General features: G+C 44.7%; 1 protein-coding gene across 1 annotated transcript in view; it reads right to left on the bottom strand.

Moving 5' to 3' along the window:
* Positions 1-458: 458 nt before the first annotated feature.
* The window catches only part of SLC30A3 (solute carrier family 30 member 3), a 123,321-nt gene continuing 100,574 nt past the window's right edge, over positions 459-23,205 (bottom strand). The window contains exons 4-8 of the mRNA XM_075341402.1: positions 9,642-9,795; positions 9,076-9,286; positions 8,322-8,427; positions 6,900-7,034; positions 459-6,676 (exon numbers count right to left, since the gene is read on the bottom strand). Coding sequence (XP_075197517.1) covers positions 6,531-6,676; positions 6,900-7,034; positions 8,322-8,427; positions 9,076-9,286; positions 9,642-9,795 — 752 coding nt within the window. The 3' untranslated portion in view covers positions 459-6,530. The remainder of the gene's footprint in view (positions 6,677-6,899; positions 7,035-8,321; positions 8,428-9,075; positions 9,287-9,641; positions 9,796-23,205) is intronic.

Raw genomic sequence — 23,205 nt, forward strand, 5'->3', positions numbered from 1 at the left:
TGTCTCCACAGAAGAGCACCCACTGAGCCCCGTGTCTCCACACCGGTTATATCACTATGGGCTTCTCTCTGATTGTAATGACTGGATACATGGCGGTGGTGCCGGTTATATCACTACGGGCTCCTGATTGTAATGACTGGATACATGGCGGTGGTGTTGGATACATGGTGGTGGTGTTGGATACATGGTGGTGGTGCTGGTTATATCACTATGGGCTCCTCTCTGTAAGGACTATACATGGCGGTGGTGCCGGTTATATCACTACGGGCTCCTCTCTGATTGTAATGACTGGATACATGGCGGTGGTGCCGGTTATATCTCTACGAGCTCCTCTCTGATTGTAATGACTGGATACATGGCGGTGGTGCCGGTTATATCACTACGGGCTATGCGGTGTCGGTTATATCAGAATGGTTTTGATCCATTACTACAAGGAAGATAACTTTTTTATTTTCTTTATTATGTATAAAAACATTGTGTACAGCACAACGAAAGATACAAATATACAGTCACAACGTGACGACGAGACCACAGTGTCACAAACACCATCTATACAACTAGCGGGGGCAGTATGGACGCCCTTCCCTTCTTGCAGGGTTCTGGCAGGGGCTTGTTGCTGATCTGGATGGGACCTGTAGGGCGGTTTTATTTTCTCGCTCCCTCTTACCCTCCTCAGATATATTGGTGATTTGCAGCCAGGTTTTCGCTCTACACCTTTCCCCGTGATCACAGCGCAATCACCAGTAACCTCCGGAAGCATCCGGAGCGTGATACATTGTATCACATGATCACAGCGAGCGATCTCATAAAAATCTCCGCTAACCTCAAATTCTATCACATTCCAGTATGGACACCTTGTAACAGCTATTACATGGCATCCACACGTCCGCCATCATCAGCGAAGGGCACAGGAACCATGCATTTTAGATGGGATGAACAAATCGCTCTTCACCCCCCACAGCTCCGGGAAATGAGTTTTCTCCATCACCCCTGCCAGGAGTCTGCTCGGAGGAGGGGGGTTCATATACTTACAGAGGTTATCTGATATTAGGCAGAAGGGTCTCAGCCACATTCATAAATTGCAGACTCACTCATGGACCGGAGCTTGGCTACACCGAGTCCTCCATCTAATGTCACAAAACCCCGGGAAGTTCCCCAACAGTAACATGAAGGACAAAGTACAGAGTGCGATAGAGACACACAGGACACGACACTGGACACTGTGTGGGCCGAATCCACACCCCTCCGCAGCCGAGCCCCCCGAGATGCTGGCAATCACATCCTGGACATAGACTCATCGGTGTCGGTGGCCGGTAGATGCCAGCCTCCATGGCTTCTGTCAGACTGGGAGGATTTTTATTACTGCGTCACTCTGCTCCGATTATTCTGTGCTCAGAGCCACAAATCAAAGCAAAATGTGGGGGGGAAAGGGTTAAATGCATTACTTCTGACAAGATGGGGAAATGTAACAGACTCCTCTGCGGTTATCAAATACACCAGGAACGTTCACACAACGGGGATCAGAATGGTGACGGTCAGATCACCCCCCAGAAAAAGCAGAAATCCAGTCCTGTATCCTACAATCTATATATTTTACTATTGGATGATAAATGCCGCTGTATGTGATGAGTGCCGCCAGATATGATAAATGATGGGCGTCAGGGAATGCCACCATATATGATGGGCACCATTGTGTATGATGGTCGATAAATGACCCCACATACGATGGACGATGGGTGCCCTCACATACAATGGATGATGGGTGCCCCCACTTACAATGGACGATGGGTGCCCCCACTTATGATGGACGATGGGAGCCCCCACATACAATGGATGATGGGTGCCCCCACATACGATGGACGATGGGTGCCCCCACATACAATAGACGATGGGTGCCCCCACATACGATGGACGATAAGTGCCCCCACATACAATGGACGATGGGTACCCCCACATACGAAGGACAATGGGTGCCCCCACTTACAATGGACGTTGGGTGCCCCCACATACGATGGACAATGGGTGCCCCCACTTACGATGAACGATGGGTGCCCCCACTTACGATGAACGATGGGTGCCCCCACATACGATGGACAATGGGTGCCCCCACTTACGATGGGTGCCCCCACTTACGATGGACGATGGGTGCCCCCACATACGATGGATGATGGGTGCTCCCACATACGATCTGTAATGGATGACACTGCTTACAATGGACAATTAGTGACCCTTCATGCTATGGACTATGGATGAAGCTGTAAACTATGGATGCCGTTGTGAACAATTGTTAGTTGGTGCCACTGGTTAAAATGGGTGATAGATGACCCCACATACAATCTGTGATGGGTGCCGCTGCATAGAAAGCATGATGGCTGACACTGCATGAAGGGCGATGGATGCGGCTGTATACAATAGGTGTTACCATATACACTGGGCACCAGATGTCGTTGTGTACAGTTTTTGATGGATGCCGTAGTGTACATTAGGCAAAGTATGCCGCTGGGTACAAGCGTCACACCTACAGTGGATGATGGTGCTGTGTACAATGGGTGTCGAGTGGCAGCTTGTACAGTGAGTGATGGGTGCCGTTGCTCACAGGGGATTATGGGAGCTGTTGCCTCCGCGTACAGTGGGCAGGAGTTGTCCTCACATATAATGCCACCTGTCAGATGTATACACTCAAACACAAAGTGAAAAGCCCTAAATGACCATGTAATTGACGCCTTCGTGGTCTGGTCAAGTCTTGGGTTACATGGAGGAACCTTAGCAGCCTGGAGGCCACGGCAGAGGAGAATCCATCCACTAATCTGGGATTGCGTTAGCCTATTAAACCCCTTAAAGACCGGGGTGTTTTTAGTTTTTGTGCTTTCGTTTTTTTCCTCCTCTTGTTCTGGCAGCCATAGCTCTTTCCCATCTGCACAGACATTCGCTTGTTTTTTTGGGGGATGAGTGTAATATTCTTTGACACATTTCATTTTACCAAGTGCAGTGAAAAATAAATAAATGTATTTCTAGCTTTGTTTTTTGGGGTTTTTGTTTTCACGGTGTTCATTCTGCTGTGAAAATGGCCGGGTAGCATGATCCATCAGGCCAGTGTGATTCCGGAAGTACCGGGCATAAGGGATTTATATTGAGGGATGTGGGCGGATTGCAGCAATATAAAGACAATTCTGTAGTTTGTACTCATTTTTCACCTCTTCAACATTTATCAAACATGTTTAATAGAGTTTGGATCAATTTTCCGGACCCGGACCATCGGCTACATGAGTGATCTGTGGCCACTAGACAGGAGGCCTGAGGATGGCCTCTTACATGCCGGTAACCACGGCTCCACCGGATACATGAGTAATCTGTGGCCGCTGCACAGGAGGCCTGATAATGGCCTCTTACATGCCGGTATGCACGACTCCACCGGATACATGAGTAATCTGTGGCCGCTGCACAGGAGGCCTGAGAATGGCCTCTTACATGCCGGTATCCACGGCTCCACCGGATACATCACTAATCTGTGGCCGCTGCACAGGAGGCCTGATAATGGCCTCTTACATGCCGGTAACCACGGCTCCACCGGATACATCACTAATCTGTGGCCGCTGCACAGGAGGCCTGATAATGGCCTCTTACATGCCGGTAACCACGGCTCCACCGGATACATGAGTAATCTGTGGCCGCTGCACAGGAGGCCTGAGAATGGCCTCTTACATGCAGGTATCCATGGCTCCTCTTCTGATTAGCATCACACCCCAACAATGACGTTGTAGGGACCGGCTAATCCAAAGAAGGGCCACAAATGCCATCAATTAAGAGGTGTCTCTTGGGCCTCCTGTCCGTGGTCACATCAGCTCTACTGGTCGCCACTAGCTCCTGAGCATGCGCCATACAGTGACAGCACACGTACGTGGACAGCATTATCGCTGACATTTTTGGAGAGACTTCTCAGGACTTGCACTAGTCAGTGGTTCTGGTTTCTGACATTTATGCCACAGTCTGGGGACTCGGTCTGCGAGGTGCGGATTTCGGTCACATTCGGAGAGGCTCTTGCCTTGTAAACACAACCTTTCATCACAACATGGAGGTGCTGCCGGTGTGGAGGTGACCTCTGTGCCTCCCAGGATCCAAGTATTCTCCTTGCTATCAGTGATTGGGGCGGCCCTGGCGTTATATTTTGGGCTGACCTTTATTTCGAATCATCAGGTCCAATTTATCAATTATTTCAGATGACATGTGGTCAATAATGGGCAGCGATAACCCAGGTTTGCAGACGTGGGACACCTTTTTCTGATTTCTCCTATCTATGCCCTTCACATTACATGGAGGGTGAACACACTCCGCCTATCAAAAATATGTAAAGAGAGTCAGCAGCAAATGGTTCTGGCACTGTCATCAGCCAGACTGACATAACCAGCAGTTCTGTACTGTAAGTGCTCACTCTGGACTGCAAGTGCTCACTCTGGACTGCAAGTGCTCACTCTGGACTGCAAATCTGAAACATGACATTCTCATAAGTCCATTCCCAAGGCATGGTAGTAACAGAATTGTCCTATGTGAAGTTACTGCCGAAGTTTAGGTTTATTCCTGTCTGGCATCAGGTCACAGCAATACAAACCCAGTATTCAGCAAAGACCACAGAGTCTTCTGAAAGAGGCCAACGTCAGGCTGTGCACCACCTTCTGGAGACTGAGACATAGAGCCTGATATTTTCCAATCTGCTCCCATAATTGTGAAGTATTGAGAAGTATTAGTCTTCCATGCCACCAGCCTGGCCTTCTCTTCTTGTACTCAGTCTTGACTTTTATTTCTGAATCTTATATTTGGTCTAATTCTTTAGATATTTGGCCCACAGAGGTCACAGCACAGCCGGCAGTCTGGACCACACACGCACACATACGACACACGTCACATTAAAGCTCTCACATCACATGACACAATAGATTGCACAATATCTGACCAAGGAGGGAGCTCACATTATATGGCGTCACAGCGGTGATAGGACATCACGCTTCACTTTGGAATGTTGGCAGAACGCTGCATAGATGAGTGGAAAGTGGAACCAGAGGTGGACAGCTGGACTTGGTGCAAAGACATATCATGGCCGACAAATGGGTGAAAAATGGAGATGCCTCCATCAACATACTGAGAGTGATGGCTGTCCGGAAAGATGATGCCTCCATCATGGTACTGAGACTGATGGCTGTACGGAAAGATGATGCCTCCATCAAGGTACTGAGACTGATGGCTCTCCGGAAAGATGATGTGATGGCTCTCCGGAAAGCTGATGCCTCCATCATGGTACTGAGAGTGATGGCTCTCCGGAAAGATGATGCCTCCATCATGGTACTGAGAGTGATGGCTGTCCGGAAAGATGATGCCTCCATCAAGGTACTGAGACTGATGGCTCTCCGGAAAGATGATGCCTCCATCATGGTACTGAGAGTGATGGCTCTCCGGAAAGATGATGCCTCCATCATGGTACTGAGACTGATGGCTCTCCGGAAAGATGATGCCTCCATCAAGGTACTGAGACTGATGGCTCTCCAGAAAGATGATGCCTCCATCAAGGTACTGAGACTGATGGCTCTCCGGAAAGATGATGCCTCCATCATGGTACTGAGAGTGATGGCTCTCCGGAAAGATGATGCCTCCATCATGGTACTGAGAGTGACGGCTCTGCAGAAAGATGATTTTACAGATCCTGCACTGAAGAATGAAGGAGATCAATGCCTGGATGATGAGCACAGTAGAGGTGCCATGTGGCAGATGATGCCACAAACAAGGGGTTTGGTGCCCTGACTGCTTAGTCTTCTATGTTTTGTGGTCAAATCAACCCAGAGAAGCATTTTCATTGAGTTTGGGTTTCCTCAAAGATCTCTATTTTACTCCCAAGCTCCAATATCTTGCATAGATGAAATGTCTTTCTGTGAAATCTGTCACTGTGGGCCAGGTTCCTATAATATTCGGGTCAGATTTTACAGAACATTATGCATCCTGGTGTCTAACGTTCCCAGTGACTCTGCTTGAGCCCACTGGTTTCTAGTATGAGGTAGATGAGATGACATGGAACATGATATGTGGTAAAGGAAAACCAGGGCCGTTCTGCTTTCAGATTAATGAAGGACTTGATTGAATATTGTTCACTGAGCAAAACCTAAAATGTAGGCAGATCTAAGGGGAACGCTCTGTTCTGCTCTGTACCATCGATCCTCTTTGGTAATGTCTACATTATCTTAAACCTTCTGCATTTAACAAATGTGATCTATGAGATCTCGGAGATTTCTCCACCGAGAGATTTGCTGAGATCTTACACAGTCTTTGCCTTCACTAGGCTCTAGCTCTATATTTGTCTTGGTATCTATCTTTGCGACAGGGAATGTTCCTTTGATGTGACTTTTCAACAGAATGAATGACATTATCTAATTTCTGGAGTAAGAATGAATGACCAATGGAAGCCCATGTGTTTGTGACCAATGTCCAGCATGTTCCAGTATCTAGTTTCACTCTGATGGATGAGGAGGTTCAGAGAAGGCATTTGGTCATCCGATTGGGTCCTGGCACTGTGGGCAGATGGCCATGTCTTCCACGTATTTCTCCACTTGGATTGTGCTGATAGAGAACTCAAATTTGGTCTGAAGAAGTTCTGTGGCTTCCTGAAGAACAATGTTAGCCTCTCGAGTCTCATCTGAAAGTGGATAAATAGAGAATGAAGACAAGAAAGACTCACTAGGAAGGAGATTTGTGTAATTGTTCTTACTGGTATTGTACAGAGTGGTTAGATGCAGAGACACCGTCCTCCATAAGTGAACGTGACAATGGAGTCATGGAGGACTAGTTCAGATTTCTCCCAGCATGTAGTCTAAGCTCAGAACATTGTAAATTCTTGGACATATGCTAATCAAACTTACCAATCGCCAGATGTACAGACACTGCGTTCTGATTTAAGGTCAGAGCCCAAAGTCGTAGACTGTGTACAGACTGGACCCCCTGAACAGACGTAAGGACTTCCTTCACTGTGCCATGTGCGATACTTCGGGGTCTGCCTGGTACCAGAGACAAGACAAAAATCACCTGAAAATGCTTGAGACTACAGAGACATCAGTAATCTTAACGATGATGAGACTAGAATGTCTGGGAGTCACTGATTGTACAGAAAAACCCACAAATCTACTAATGTACATAACACCAAATGAAAGACGTGAAGATGGAGGTCCCCAGATCGAGTTGACAGCATCTCCGTTCCTACAAGGTGGTGAGACACTAGTAATTAGCTTTCATTGTTCTGAAAACTAGTCGAGATGAGCCAATCAGAGGGTAATGTGGCCTGTTCTGCATTGTTAGTCTGCAATGTTACCTAAAAACAATGACCATTTTCAATATACTTCCAAGGAAATGCAAGAACTTATAGTGACCACCTGACAGTGAGAGAAGTGTGGAAGCTTCAATGGATGTAATCAATCATGACAACCTTCTGAGGCCTCCTCTATCTACCCGGCATTGTGGTGTCCACATTAAGTGATGGGATCTGATCCAATTGCCTTTTCATTGGTGAAGAATGATTTTTATGATTCAGTATTTGCCACTCAAAAACATTAAAAAAGAAAGAAAGAAATAGAACCTGATTTCCACCATCATTACTATGAACTCAAGCTCTAATGTTGGCCACTGATAAAAGTAGTGGGTCACTTGTATAAATCTCATGTCATGTCTACAGTATCTGATCTTGTAGACAGATATACACCATAAGAATGTTGACAAATACAATCCATCCATAAGGAAAGCATTGCACCTGGTCCACTGAGACCCCACCAACTCCTGACACATTACACAGGTAGGATAGTCTAGCTCCATTCTGAATAATAATGGCCTCTCACAAACTGGGAACCAGGTTTGAGCAGAAGAACCTTGGAGCACTATGGGCTGTCCATATCTTCACATGCCCAATAAGCAGTGCCAGAAAGTATGATGGTCAGCAAGTCCTTCATCAACCAAAGCAGAAGGTTGTGGCTGGCTGGCCCTTTCTTGTAGATTTCATGTCGGTAGACCTCACCTATTGGATGGGATATCTCGGTAACAATATTGGAACACTGACCTGGAGATCTGGTTCTTGGTGCTCTCTTGCTGCACATCTCCGTGTGCAGTGAGTCAATGACATCATGTGGAGCCTTCATGTAAGAGCCAACAGAGCCACATACATTACGTCAATGTCTCCAGATTCTAGTTTTGACTAAGCATGAGATATGGACTTGGATGCTCAGTAACTATCTCTGCCATCAACACCATCAGATTTCTCTTTTTTGTCATGACCATATAACTTTTTTTTTGCTCACCTTCCATCAGAACCCAAAACACATCACGTAAAATGGTGACCGTTGTCGCCAGTACAAAGATGGAGAAAAGGAAAGTGCAGACGGGATCAGCAATCTTGTACTGGGGCTGCAAAGAGAAAAGAAATACAAATCCACCATGATCTCTGGAATAAGGCGACTGGTCATTGACCGGAAAGATGAGGACTAACCCCAATCCATCTCCTCCTGGTTATTACTCTTTCATTTAATTACCTCCCGTATTTCTCCACATGCTCCCTACTTTCCCTGTTACTACCCCTTTCTTGTCACCCAACTCTGTCCCATTATTTTCCTCTTTCCTTGCACCACTTTCTGCTTCATTCCACAATCAACCTCCTTACTCCATGTCCTTATTCATTCCATCTTCTCCCAGTGTCTTCACCTCGCCTCCATTATTCCCTTTCTACTGGTATTCCTTCTCTGCTTCCTTATCACTTCCCTCCATGTCCGTTTCCATTCCATCTTCCAAATTGTAATTGTCGTCTTTACTGCTTGTCACCATTATTCCCTCCCTCCTTGTCCTCCTTCTCTGCTTGGTTATCCGCTACTTGTCTCGATTAGTCTCATCACTCCTTGCCACCATCATTATTCCCTCCCTGTCTTTGATCTTCGCCCACTATTACCCTTGCTCCTTCCTCTCCTTTCTGCTCCAATTGCCTCAGTAGTCCTCCATTTTCTTGTTTCCATCATGTTTATGGGCCCATTTTACCAAACTCCACACACACTTTCCACTCACTTTGAAGTAAATAATGATGGCTGCCACCATGACTCCAATGCTCTGCAGAAGATCTCCGATCACGTGAATGAACGCTGCTCGAACACTTGTATTTCCATGCTGACCCAGGTGCAGAGATAGCCCACTGCTTTGACTGTCTCCTATTTTCTCGTATCCTGAGCCATGGCTGTGCCCATGAAAGGTGGTGGACTGGTGGAGGATGTAAGCCATACTGGGAAGTACAAACCAAATTTGGAATGAGCCTCATCCTGCAACATTCCTGGTAACATCTACATTCAAACCCTTAACCCCACATAATAGATGATGGATGTGAATCTTGTGTAGGGAACGTTGATGGACATTAAAGGGCCCAAATGGACTAACTTTCAAACACAAAATGGAGGTGGACCAGAAAACTCTAACCCTTTGATCACCAAAGGCCTATAAACAGTGACAAAATACCAACTTAAAGGTCCCCAAAGGGGAGAAGTAAAGGGGATTTATTCTAGGGGTTTTGTCACAGCCCCCCACGGACTCATGAGCTTAAGGTCTAGAGTTACAGGATTTACGGTATAGCAAACACTCACATGATGTTGACAACAACGGCACAACCAGAGGTAATGAGCATGACGTGTCCATCTATGTCATAGTCGTTATTGATGATCCTCGCAGTGGCCAAGTACAGCAGAATCCCGGTCACGATCCAGATTGAGAAGACGGAAGCCAGTGCCCCCAGGATTTCTAGAAATCATATGAAGACATCACATGCACCAGGCGTAATAAAAATTGATGACACTAAAATACAGTACCTTGAAAAAGTATTCATACCCTGTAAACATATATAACATATTTTTTCATGTCACACCCACAAACTTAAATACATTTTATAGGGATGTTATGTGATATTTCAATGCCAAGTACAAGTATTTGTGAAGTGTAAAGGAAATATTTGTTTTTCTAAATATATTACAAATATAAATCTTGAAATTGTGACGTTCATTTGTATTCAGCCCCCTGTAGTCTGATAGATTGTAAGCCAATGTGAGGGTGCCAATAGCCATAGACCCTACAAATCTGGTCTCTATGGAAGAGCGGCAAAAAGAAAGACATTTTTTAAAGCAAACCATTAGAAGTCTCTTCTACAGTTTGAAAAAAGTAATATAGGGCACACAGCAGGCATGTAGAAGAAGGTGCTCTTGTCAGTTCCGACCAAAGGAGAACTTTTTGGGCTAAATTAAAAACACTCTGCGTGTTGGAATACTAACCGTGCACATCTCTCTGAAAACATCATCCCCACCGTCACACATGGTGGAAGCAGCATCCTGCTGTAGGGAGGCTTTTCTCCAACAGGCGCAGGGAAGCTGGTCAGAGCTTATGGGAAGATGGATGAAGCTAAATACTGGGAAACCATGGAGGAAAACCTGTTGGAGGCTACAAAAGATGTGAGACTGGGGGTTGGATCATCTTCCAGCAGGACAACGACTCTAAACATCCCGCTGAGCTACAATGGAGGGTTCAGATCAGAGCATATTCCTCTGTGTGAGCGGCTGAGTCACAGTCCAGACCTAAATTCCAGCAAGAATCTGTGACAAGATATGAGAATTGCTGTTCACAGACACTTCCATATACATCTCCATTCAATGTCGCTGAGCGAGAGCAAAATATCCCCTCTAGATGTGCAAAGCTGGTAGACACAAACCCCAAAAGACTGAAGAGATAGGTGGTCCTACAAAGTATTGATTCGGAGGGGGGGGGGGGGGCAGAATACACACAATGTTCACATTTATATTTTTAAAAATAAATCTAGAAATCTCTAGAAAACCATATGTCATGAACAGCACTGCGCTGCCTCTAATTGTCAGGAGAATAAGCAAGTGATCGACCATTGATGGACGAGGAGACGGCTGCTTTCACTGCTAGGTCGAATATTCAGAAACCCACATTGAGGGTATAGTATATATACAACCGATTCCTACACATGGAATATATACACCGCCATATAGTCACTGCCAAGCTCAGCAATAACCCAGAAAAAACGAATAAATGCCACCACCAATTGCTAACACAGGCTGATTGGACGGCCCTTACAGATAGTGTATGGTTTTGAGATAACGGTCTGTAAAGCAAGTGGAACACTGCTATTTTATATATTTAATCCGAAAAGTTGGCAGTGTTTATAGAAATATACAAAGAATGTTACAAAGAGGACAAAACAATACAGTATATACAATTGCATACAACAAAAAGGAAATAACTAAAAAGAATTACTAAAAGGCTCACATTTATGGAGGGAAGAACTCCAGTGAAAAGTGGAACAATGCTACATGACAATGTATCTTCCTGGCATTGAACAAGGATCATAATTTGGCATTTGCTTTTATTAACCAAGATATACTCAAATACCTCCCCTCTGGTGACTCATAACAGGGCTGGTCAAGGGATGTGTCTTCAGTATCTAGAAAATGATGAGATCCCCAACTTTCACCCACCACCCCTGAAGGTCCTAGGTGAATGATATAATGGTCTTGTTTCTTATCATGATTTTACTTTTCTATAGAGATGAAACATGGCATCATCTATCTAACTGATATTAATTTGGAGCTCATAGTCAGGCCTCTCAATTATGAAACAATTTGCATGATCTTCCCCTCAATATCACAATGCCAAAAATGTATCTCACCTAAATATCGGATCAATACAAACCCAAATATTCATGACTGACCACTGACCCCAAAAAGTTAGGGACAATCTTTTGAATCTCTGAAGAGTTATTTACTGAGGTGCTACATTTTACATAGTTACATAGTTACTTAGGTTGAAAAAAGACCTAGGTCCATCTAGTTCAACCTTCCTCCACCAGTTCTACATTTGGTCACTAAGTCATTTATAACCAACAATGTTTTGTGTACTGAGGAAATCATCCAGCCCTTTTTTAAAAGCTGTTATAGTATCTGCCATTACTACCTCTTGTGGTAGGGCATTCCACAGTCTGACCGCTCTAACTGTAAAGAACCCTTTCCTATTTAGGTGTCGGAATCGCTTTTCTTCCACTCGCAGTGAGTGCCCCCTGGTCCTTAGTATTGTTTTCGGAAGAAATAAGTTATGTGCCAGTCCTTTATATTGACCACACATGTATTTATACATATAAATGAGATCTCCTCTGAGACGTCTTTTTTCTAAGCTAAACATATCTAACTTTTTCAATCTGCCATCATATGGGAGGCCTCCATCACTCATCATACGGGCGGCCTCCATTCCTCATCATACGGGCGGCCTCCATTCCTTGTAATAGTCTAGTTGCCGCCTTTGAACTGACTCTAACTTCTGAATGTCCTTTTTAAAATGTGGAGCCCAAAACTGGATCCCGTATTCCAGATGTGGCCTTACAAGTGATTTATAGATGGGTAACAATACGTTGGGATCACGGGATCTAATCTCTCTTTTTATACACCCTAGAATCTTGTTTGCTTTAGCAGCTGCTGCCTGACATTGAGTGCTGCTGCTCAGCTTATTTGTAATGAGAATACCCAAGTCCTTCTCCTGTTCTGTAGTCCCGAGTTTACTTCCATTTAATGTATACGCAGCTATAGGATTACTCCGTCCTCGGAGCATTACTTTACATTTATCAACATTAAATCTCATTTGCCAAGTATCTGCCCATTCTGACATCTTATCCAGATCTTTTTTGTAATATTGTACTATCCAGGTCAGTTTTTAATATCCTACATAGTTTGGTGTCATCGGCAAAGACTGACACTGTACTATCAATCCCATCCACAAGGTCATTAATATAGAGAGTAAAAAGAATTGGTCCTAGCACAGATCCCTGCGGCACCCCACTGCTGACTATAGCCCATTTAGAGAATGTAGCATTTATGACTACTCTTTGTTTCCTATCTTTTAGCCAATTCCTTACCCAGTTGCATATAGTTTCCCCCAGTCCTTGCTTCTGGAGCTTTAGTATAAGGCTATTATGTGGTACAGTATCAAATGCCTTTGCAAAGTCCAAATAAATCACATCATCTGCATTACCAATATCCAGGTTTGCACTTACCCCCTCTTAGAACCCCAATAGGTTGGTTAGACACGACTTATCTTTCATGAATCCATGCTGTTTGTCAGTTATCATATTATTTTCTGCAATATATTTTTGCATGTCATCCCTTAAAATGCCCTCAAAAACTTTGCATACTACTGATGTCAGGCTTACTGGACGGTAGTTGCCTGGATCTACCCTCTTACCTTTCTTAAATATCGGTACCACATCAGCAATCCTCCAATCCTGAGGCACCAACCCTGTTACAAGTGAGTCTAAAAAGATGAGATACAGCGGTCTGTCGATTACGGAGCTCAATTCCCTCAATATTTGTGGATGAATGCCATCTGGCCCTGGGGATTTGTCAATGTTTAATTTACTCAGACGTAGGCGTACTTCATCTTGTGTTAAATTAATTATATCGGGTGGTGGACTTTGATTTTTCACTTGTTGAATGATCCCTGGTACAGTCAGTTCCTTGGTGAATACAGATGAGAAATGCCTATTTAATATCTCAGTCTTTTGTTTGTCCTCTATAACTAACTTGCTATTATATTTTAAGGGTCCGATACTATCCTTTGTTTTCCTTTTGGCATTAATGTATTTATAAAAGATTTTGGGATTTATTTTAATGTCATTGGCGATTTTTGTTTCAGTAGCTAGTTTTGCTTGTTTGATTTCTTTTTTTGCATTGCCTATTGATATCTTTATACTCCTGCAATGCTATTTCTGTATTCTCTGCCTTTAAGATGTTAAACGCCCTTTGTTTTTGTTTTATTATACTTTGTACAGTCTTATTTATCCATAGTGGTTTCTTTTTATTCCTGGACATTTTATTACCAGAGGGTATAAGTTTTTTACAGGACTCTAGCAGTATATCCTTAAACTTACCCCATTTATGTTCGGTATCCCCAGTTACCATGACTCTGTCCCAATCTACACATTTAAGCTCTTCCCTTAATTTGTTGAAATCAGCTTTCCTAAAATTCCAGGTTTTAGCATTCCCCCTTTGAAATGTTCTATTGAATATTACGTTGACGCTTACCATATTATGATCGCTGGTGCCCAAGTGCTCCTGGACCTGTAGATCTGAAATTGTATCCGGTCTATTTGACAGGACCAGATCTAGCAAATTATCTCCCCTGGTCGGTTCATCTACCATCTGAGAGAGGAAATGGTCTTGAATGGTAGATAAGAATTTACAGCTTTTAGCAGATTCAGAAGATTCTATGTCCCACTGAATGTCTGGATAGTTGAAATCCCCCATAATAAGAACCCGATTATTATTATTAGCTGCCTTTTCCATTTGTTCCAGCATTTCACCCTCTATTTGTTCAGGTATGTTAGGAGGCTTATAGCAAACTACAATTAGCATTTTTCCATTATTCCCCTCCCCATGTACATTTACCCATACTGACTCTACATTGTTGCTGTTCCCCCCAATGTCATCATTCAACACAGGTTTTAGGTTAGATTTGATAAATATACAGACCCCACCACCTTTTTGGCCTTTCCTGTCCTTCCTAAATGTACTATAACCCTGTATGTTTGTCACCCAGTCATGGCTCTCATCCAGCCAGGTTTCCGTAATGCCCACCACATCATAATCCATGGTTGACATAAGAGTCTCCAATTCATTCATTTTGTTTGCAAGACTTCTTGCATTTGCCAGTAGACATTTAATCCTATTAACACCTTTATTACTCCTAGCCTCCCTACGTTCCTTGTATTTGAAGCTTCCTCAACTCTGTATATACAGACCCCAGACTTTGTGTCTGTTTCCCAGTAGATAACAAGTTGAATTACCTGTCCAGACCAGGAGGTCCTAGCTAAACAGGGCCAGATGTTGTGTTTTCTTTGTTCCTCAATTGAAATGAATTCCCTATGTTCAATGTGGGGGTGGCTATGTTCCCTATCCCAAGATGTCTTATTGATTGTACAATTTTTCCCTATGACACCTCCCGCTTTTAAATGTGGCATGGTAGCCTGATTTACAGATAATGTCCCAAGCACATCTCAGGGCACAACCTCCGTGGATCACACAAAACCCTCTTCTGCCTGGACTCAGAAATGTGCAACTCTGCTAGGTCACTAAACTCAAAACTGGCATCTAGAAACTCCTGGCTAGAAGTGGCCAGAAGCGGTGGTTAGGCCCCAACCTCATATTGACCCTCTGAGTCAGTAACTGGTCCTGTTTTCCTGGGTGTTAAGGATCCAGAATGCATTTGTCATGGGTGTGTCATGGTTGATCCGACTCTTCTGTGGTGTCTGGCTGTAGAAGGTCGCATAGTTTGGCTACACTAACTGCTCCCTAGCCTCCTATTCTTCCTACTGAGGTGTAAATGGTATCCTATGTATCTTCTCTGCTTGAGGTTAATCCCTTTCCTTTTAGGACCATATCCTCACCTTTCAGCTGTTAATCATCATCACTTCCCCTTGTGTCCTTAAACGCCCACAATTCCCCTTGGTGTTTTCTGGTGGTAGTTATATTCCTATACAGGCCTTTGTTGCAAGCAGTTGGCGTTATTCATCTGAAGAAATATTGTTGTTTGTTGCTGTTCCTCTCCCAGAGTCATCCTGGAGATAAGTTGTTTGCATACTTTCCCCTGTGTGCGTTCCCTGTGTGTTCTTTGGTACTTAGAAGGGTTGACTAAGCGCTCATCCCATCCCTTCCCCACCTATGGTCCAGTTCAGGGTCAGCCAGGGCTAGGTATCCTACTCGGCGCATAGGTGCAGAATCTATTGTACGTATGCTGGTCAGGGGAGCCAGAGGCCAGCGAAGATTTGGTCAGGGGTCACCATCTCTCCCTTCCCTGTTGCCATACACATGATACTTCTCCATACCTAGCATGACAGCAGTGTATTGTGTGTTCTTGGCACTCCTACTGCAGGTGACCGGCTATGTAGCCTGTCACCAACTCTTTCCAATCAGCCTGACAGGCGGTGGCACACACTTGCTCACCATTCTGACAGGCGGTGGCACACACTTGCTCACCATTCTGACAGGCGGTGGCACACACTTGCTCACCATTCTGACAGGCGGTGGCACACACTTGCTCACCATTCTGACAGGCGGTGGCACACAGTTGCTCACCATTCTGACAGGCGGTGGCACACACTTGCTCACCATTCTGACAGGCGGTGGCACACACTTGCTCACCATTCTGACAGGCGGTGGCACACACTTGCTCACCATTCTGACAGGCGGTGGCACACAGTTGCTCACCATTCTGACAGGCGGTGGCACACACTTGCTCACCATTCTGACAGGCGGTGGCACACACTTGCTCACCATTCTGACAGGCGGTGGCACACAGTTGCTCACCATTCTGACAGGATGGGGATAAAACATTTTCGTTTAATATTTCTTTATTGTTTTCAAGAAAAATTATATAACAAAGCATGAATATATATAATTTTGTAGTGCCCGGTTTTACAGAATATGGAAAAGTTGCAGTTTGGTCTGGGCATTTAAATCTTATACAGCATATACTACAGTGAACTTTATCGTAGGTCTTACAAGAAAAATTCTTCATAACATCCTTAATGACATCTTATCCCAAGTATATATCAATCGTTTATCTTTTGTTCTATTTAATATGTAGATGCCAATATCCTTCTGTATAATCTTGCCATATATTTCAACAAGTAAACCTATGTACACTAATTAGATAAGCAAGAGAAGGAAAAGAGGGGAAAGAAAGAAAAGCAAGGGATGAAAGGAGAAGAAGAGGGAGAAAGAGAAGAGAAAGAAGGAAAACACGAGAAAGAGAGAAGGGGAGATTCTGTAGGGTTCTGTAACATGGCACCATGCCATCCTCCAGGGATAAAACATTTTGATCATCCTGACAAATTGTGGGTACCACTTTCCCATCACCATGACAGGCTGTGGGTATTGCTTTCACATCATCCTCACAGGCTGTTGATACCTCTTCTCCATCCCCTGACAGGCTATGGATAACTCTTTTCCACCATCCAGACAGGTTATGGGTGCCACTTTCCCATTGCCCTGACAGGCTGTGGGTAACGCTTTCCCCTCCTCTCGTAATGCCTCAGGATCAGTGCTACTCGTGGAGCAGCTACCACGGGCCACGTCACAGCACATTGTGACACTGACAGGCTGCACACAACCACCTTCCTCCTACTCCCTGTGCCGGTCTCCATTGCCTTTAGCGATGACTCTTGCTCCTTTGAGGAAATCCTCAGGAATATCACTTGCCCCAGCATGACATGGCTGAGTTCTTTTGTACAATCAAAGACAGTATCATTATGCATGACATTCATATCCACATCATCAACATTTAGCTTACATGAACTTCCAGATCGGAGACGGTTGTCATGAATGTATTATGCGACCAACCGTCCCAGATCAGTCCCCAGTAAAACATTTGTGGGGAGGTTCTTGGACACCCCCTCTTCCCTCAACCTCCTCCCGAAACCCCAGTATTAGAAAACCCGGGCTATCTGTACATGTCGGCAAACACCGACAATCACGGTGACAGTCAGGGTCTTCCCAGGGATAAGTTCTCCAGGGAACACAAGTTCAGGGCAGATGAGAGTTTGTTCTTCACCAGAGTCCTTGAGCCCCACAGTGATGGTGTCACCCATAGTAACTGATTGCAAGTTTTCACGGGCTCGACCACCCGTCTCAACCGCAAAAATAACCACAGTAGTAATCCCATGGGCCTCTGATGTGGGTTTCCACTTCTGCCTCTTTGGACAGGCTAGGCTAACATGTCCTGGTTGGTCACAGATATAGCATCGGCGGGTATCAGATGCAGACCGTGTGCTGGAATATGGGGCGACACCTCCCAAAGATCAGCTAGCAGGGGCATTGGTGGTTGTTGGCTTACCCCCTTTCCAGCTGGTGAGAGCCAGCTTCTGCATCTCAGTTGTACGGTGCCTTGTAGGTATTGGCAATCTGCGGTGCTTTAGCTGTCTCCTTTGGCTCTTGGTCCATCAGGAACTGTCACACCTCCACAGGGCAAAGATGAAGAAATTGGTCCCTCACAATCGGGTCCTTCAATTCCTGAAAGGTGGCAGCCAATAAGCCCTAGAACCACTGTTCCTAGTTGGTTATAAGTCTGCCCACCACATAGCGATTGTGTGGTCCACGTTGGTGGGTTTGGAACTTTTTGTGGTACACATATGGAGTCAACCGGTATTTCCAGATCAGGGCCTATTTGATGGTCTTTTAGTCTCCATCTTGCTCTCGAGGCAGAGTGGCGAACACTTCCAGAGCTTTGCCTCAAAGGCTTGGGGTTAAATATTGGGCCCACTGATCATCAGGCAACTGGTACAGTCTGCAAGTCTTTTCAAATCCCTTCAGAAATATGTGTGGTGCACAGTTGAGTCCGATGGTGGTGACAGTAGAGTCCGATGGTGGTGACAGTAGAGTCCGATGGTGGTGACAGTAGAGTCCCATGGTGGTGACAGTAGAGTCCCATGGTGGTGACAGTAGAGTCCCATGGTGGTGACAGTAGAGTCCGATGGTGGTGACAGTAGAGTCCGATGGTGGTGACAGTAGAGTCCCATGGTGGTGACAGTAGAGTCCGATGGTGGTGACAGTAGAGTCCGATGGTGGTGACAGTAGAGTCCCATGGTGGTGACAGTTGAGTCCGATGGTGGTGACAGTAGAGTCCGATGGTGGTGACAGTAGAGTCCCATGGTGGTGACAGTTGAGTTCGATGGTGGTGACAGTAGAGTCCGATGGTGGTGACAGTAGAGTCCGATGGTGGTGACAGTAGAGTCCCATGGTGGTGACAGTAGAGTCCGATGGTGGTGACAGTAGAGTCCGATGGTGGTGACAGTTGAGTCCGATGGTGGTGACAGTAGAGTCCGATGGTGGTGACAGTAGAGTCCGATGGTGGTGACAGTAGAGTCCCATGGTGGTGACAGTAGAGTCCGATGGTGGTGACAGTAGAGTCCCATGGTGGTGACAGTTGAGTCCCATGGTGGTGACAGTAGAGTCCGATGGTGGTGACAGTAGAGTCCCATGGTGGTGACAGTAGAGTCCGATGGTGGTGACAGTAGAGTCCCATGGTGGTGACAGTAGAGTCCCATGGTGGTGACAGTAGAGTCCCATGGTGGTGACAGTACTGGCTCTTCTTCATAGATGGATGGTGCTCCTGGCTCCTCAACTGTAGAGGGCATCCCCTGAGAACCTACTGCAGGAGTTATGTCAGCACCCTCTAGTGGAGAAGGAAGAGCTGGCATAATAAACTGAAGACAGGGTGCATGAAGCCAAACAAGTGGGATAGTGGAGGCCCTGGATGCCTTCTCTGGTGCAACAGGGGTATAAACTGGAGGCACTGTAACTTCCTGGGAAATGCAAGCCTTTATCTGGCTTCGATGAACCACCTTTTCTTGCGGAGTATCCTCTCTGTCAATTTTGTACACTTCCACCCCTGGGAATGGGATACTGTTCATGACGTAAGGGTAGGATTCCCACTGATCATCCATCTCGTGAGAGCGGCGGTTCTTTTTAACACACACTCTGTCTCCAACTGGTAATGGTTTTGCCTTGGCTGAAGCATTGAAATCATCCTCCTGCCTTTGGCAGACAGCTTTTATGAGGTCTTCCACGATTTCATTAGCTTCTTTCAGACATCTTTGGTGGTCTGCAACCCAATCTGTCTCTGGAAGGGGATTATGGCAAGCTTCTACTTGAACATTTAGCTTGAAGGTCTGCAGGCAGTTTCCCAGGACGACCAAACATCAAGTAATATGGAGTATAACCAGTGGAGCAGTGAATGGTATTGTTGTATAAGTAAGTTAACTCTTGCAGTACCTCAGGCCATTCTTTCCTTTCTTGGGATGGAACATTCTTTATCCTGTCAATCAAAGTTTTGTTCATCCTCTCACACAGGCCATTGCATTGGGGATGGTAAGTGGTTGTGCGAGGCTTCTTGAAGCCATAGACAGCACACAGTTCTTGGAATAAATCCGACTCAAATGCTGGACCTTGATCTGTCAGAATCTGCTCGGGATATCTATAAGGTCTCAAAGTGTTTCCAAAACATCTCAGCAGTGGTTTGAACAATCAGATTTCTAACAGGCATGGCCACAAATTTAGTGTAATGGTCGACGATGGTCAGAGCATAGAGGTATCCAGTACGGATAAGTTGCAGTTTGACATGATCAAGGGCCACAAGCTCCCGAGGATGATGTGTGTCAATGGGATGCAGCGGAGCTCTTTGTTCCACACCTTCTCGGTTAGAGTACATGTGATACATTCTCTGCACCATTTCTCAATGTCTTGTCGCATTCCTATCCAATAGAAGCGTTCTCGGATTGTCATTTCAATCTTTTGGCAACCAAAGTGTCCGGACTTGTCATGATAGGCCTCTAGAATGAGATGGCATCTTGTCTGGGTACAACTACTTGGAAGACCCTCTCAAGAGTGTGGGGATTCACAGTGCGTCGTACTAACACTCCTTTGTGGTGCTGGAGACTTTTTCTCTGTCTCCATAATCGACAAAGTTCTGGATTAGATTGCCTGTAGCGCACCGGTAATTTTGGTGGTCTAGATTCTAGCAACTTCCATAAAGTTCTGAAGGTATGGCTTTCCTTTTGAATTTCAGCTCAATTATGGCTCACGGAGTGTCTGGAGCTGTGCTCAGAAACAGGAGGTTTTGGGACTTTTTGCACATTTTGTCTGGCGACATATGAGTAAAAGGCAGGCATTTCCACTCGTCCTCGTCGTAACGGGGTATTTCTGTCGTGGGTAGCCTGGATAGGGCATCAACATTGGCATTAGATCGACCTGCTTTGTACTTCAGGACAAACTGGTAGTTGGCCAGGCAGGAGGCCCATCTCTGCTCAAGGGCTCCCAGTTTGGCAGACTGTAACTGGGACAATGGGTTGTTGTCAGTGAAATCAATGAAGGGAGTTGAAGCTAAGTGGTGCTTAAATTTGTCTGTGACAGCTCACACTAGTGCAAGGAATTCCAACTTAGATGAACTGTAGATCTGATCATTTCTTTCAGTTGGTCGGAGGGATCTGCTGGCATAGGCGATGACTCTTTCTTTGTTGTCTTGGACCTGGGCTAGCACTGCACCTAATCCCAGGTGGCTGGCATCTGTATACAGATGGAAGGGGATGTTGTAGTCTGGATAGGCAAGGACCGGGGTTTCAGTTAACTTCACCTTAAGTTCCTGCAAGGACTGTTCTAGTTCTGACGTCCACTGAATGGAGGGGCTCTTGCACATCTTCTGACACGGTTGTCCTTTTAGGAGCTCTTGTAAGGGGGCAGCAATCCGGGTAAAGTTTTTGATGAATCTCCTATAATAGCTGGCATGGCAAATCCAAGGAATCTGTGGACTTCTCTAATAGTGGTTGGGATAGGTCAGTCTTTTACTACGGCAGTCTTCTCCAGGGCTGTGGAGTCGGAGTCGGAGTCGTGGAGTCGGAGTCGGAGCTCATTTTGGTGGAGTCGGAGTCGGAGTCGGAGTCGGTATAAAATGCACCGACTCCGACTCCTAAAATATATAATAAATTGGGGACAGGAGTGCAATGCAGAATGTGCTGAATATTTTACTAAATAACAACATTTAGTATAATGCTTATATTTAAGTGAAAAATTTATTGTAGTACAATGTGAACATCAGACATTTAATTGTTTTTATGATACAATAATCAAGATATTTGGATAGAACATAAAATATTTATTGGAATACAACTTTAGAACACAAAAAAACTAATAAATTGTAAATATGTAATATATATAATATATATATATATATACAGTGTATATACACACACACAAGATATATATGTAATCTACTGTATATTACATAGTGTATTACATATTTACAATTTATTACAGTTTTTTGTGTTCTAAAGTTGTATTCCAATAAATATATTTTATGTTCTATCCAAATATCTTGATTATTGTATCATAAAAATTATTAAATGTCTGATGTTCACATACACATATTCATGTACTACAATAAATTTTTCACCTAACTATAAGCAATATATGTAGGAGTCGGAGTCGGAGCCGGAGTCGGAGTCGGAGCCGGAGTCGGAGTCGGTGCAAGAGAATTTGAGGAGTCGGAGTCGGAGTCGGAGTCGAAGGTTTGGCTTACCGACTCCACAGCCCTGGTCTTCTCCGGATCTGGAATAACTCCTTACGCACTATGTATCCCAGGTACTGGATTTTACTTGGATTTTAGTAGATGGCATTTGGATGGTTTGACTTTCAGGCCATGCTTGGCTAGGACTTCAAAGACTTCGGTGAGATGTTGGAGACGCTCTTCGTACGTTTTGGAATAAATTATTACATCATCTAAGTACAACAGCACAGTTTCAAAATTCTTGTGACCCAAGCGGCATTTTATAAGCCTCTGAAAGGTTCTAGGGGCATTCCACAAGCCTAACGGCATGCAGTTGAATTCAAACAAGTGTATGCTGTCTTCTCTTGGTCCTCTGAAGCCAGGGTACTTTCCAGTACCTGCTGGTGAGATCTAGGGTGGAGAAATAGGCTGCTGATTTCATGGCAGTCAAAGATTCTTCTATTCTGGGCACCGGGTATGCATCTTTATGGGTAATGTTATTGAGCTTGCGATAATCCACACATAGCCGAATACTTCCATCTTTTTTTTTTTATCAGAATACTTGGTGCAGCCCAAGGACTTGGACTGTCTTTAGTCACATCAGCATCTTTCATTTCTTGCATCATTCTCTTCTCTGGCTGATACATGGATGGAGGTATAGGTCGGTACTTCTCTTTGATTGGAGGGTGGGACCCAGTGGAGATAAGATGTTTGATTGTACTGACTCTTCCAAAGTCAAAAGATGACTTGCTGAATATACAGTGCCTTGCAAAAGTATTCGGCCCCCTTGAATTTTTCAACCTTTTCCCACATTTCAGGCTTCAAACATAAAGATAAAAATGTGAATGTTCTGGTGAAGAATCTACAACAAGTGACACAATTGTGAAGAGGAAGGAAGTTTATTGCTGATTTTAAACTTTTATAAAAAATAAATAACTGAATATTGTGGCGTGCAATATTATTCATCCCCTTTACTGTCAGTGCAGCAAACTCACTCCAGAAGTTGATTGAGGATCTGTGAATGATCCAATGTTGTCCTAAATGACTGATGATGATAAA

Source organism: Anomaloglossus baeobatrachus, chromosome 3 (assembly GCF_048569485.1).
Source record: "Anomaloglossus baeobatrachus isolate aAnoBae1 chromosome 3, aAnoBae1.hap1, whole genome shotgun sequence".
NCBI classification, from domain to species: Eukaryota; Metazoa; Chordata; class Amphibia; order Anura; family Aromobatidae; genus Anomaloglossus; species Anomaloglossus baeobatrachus.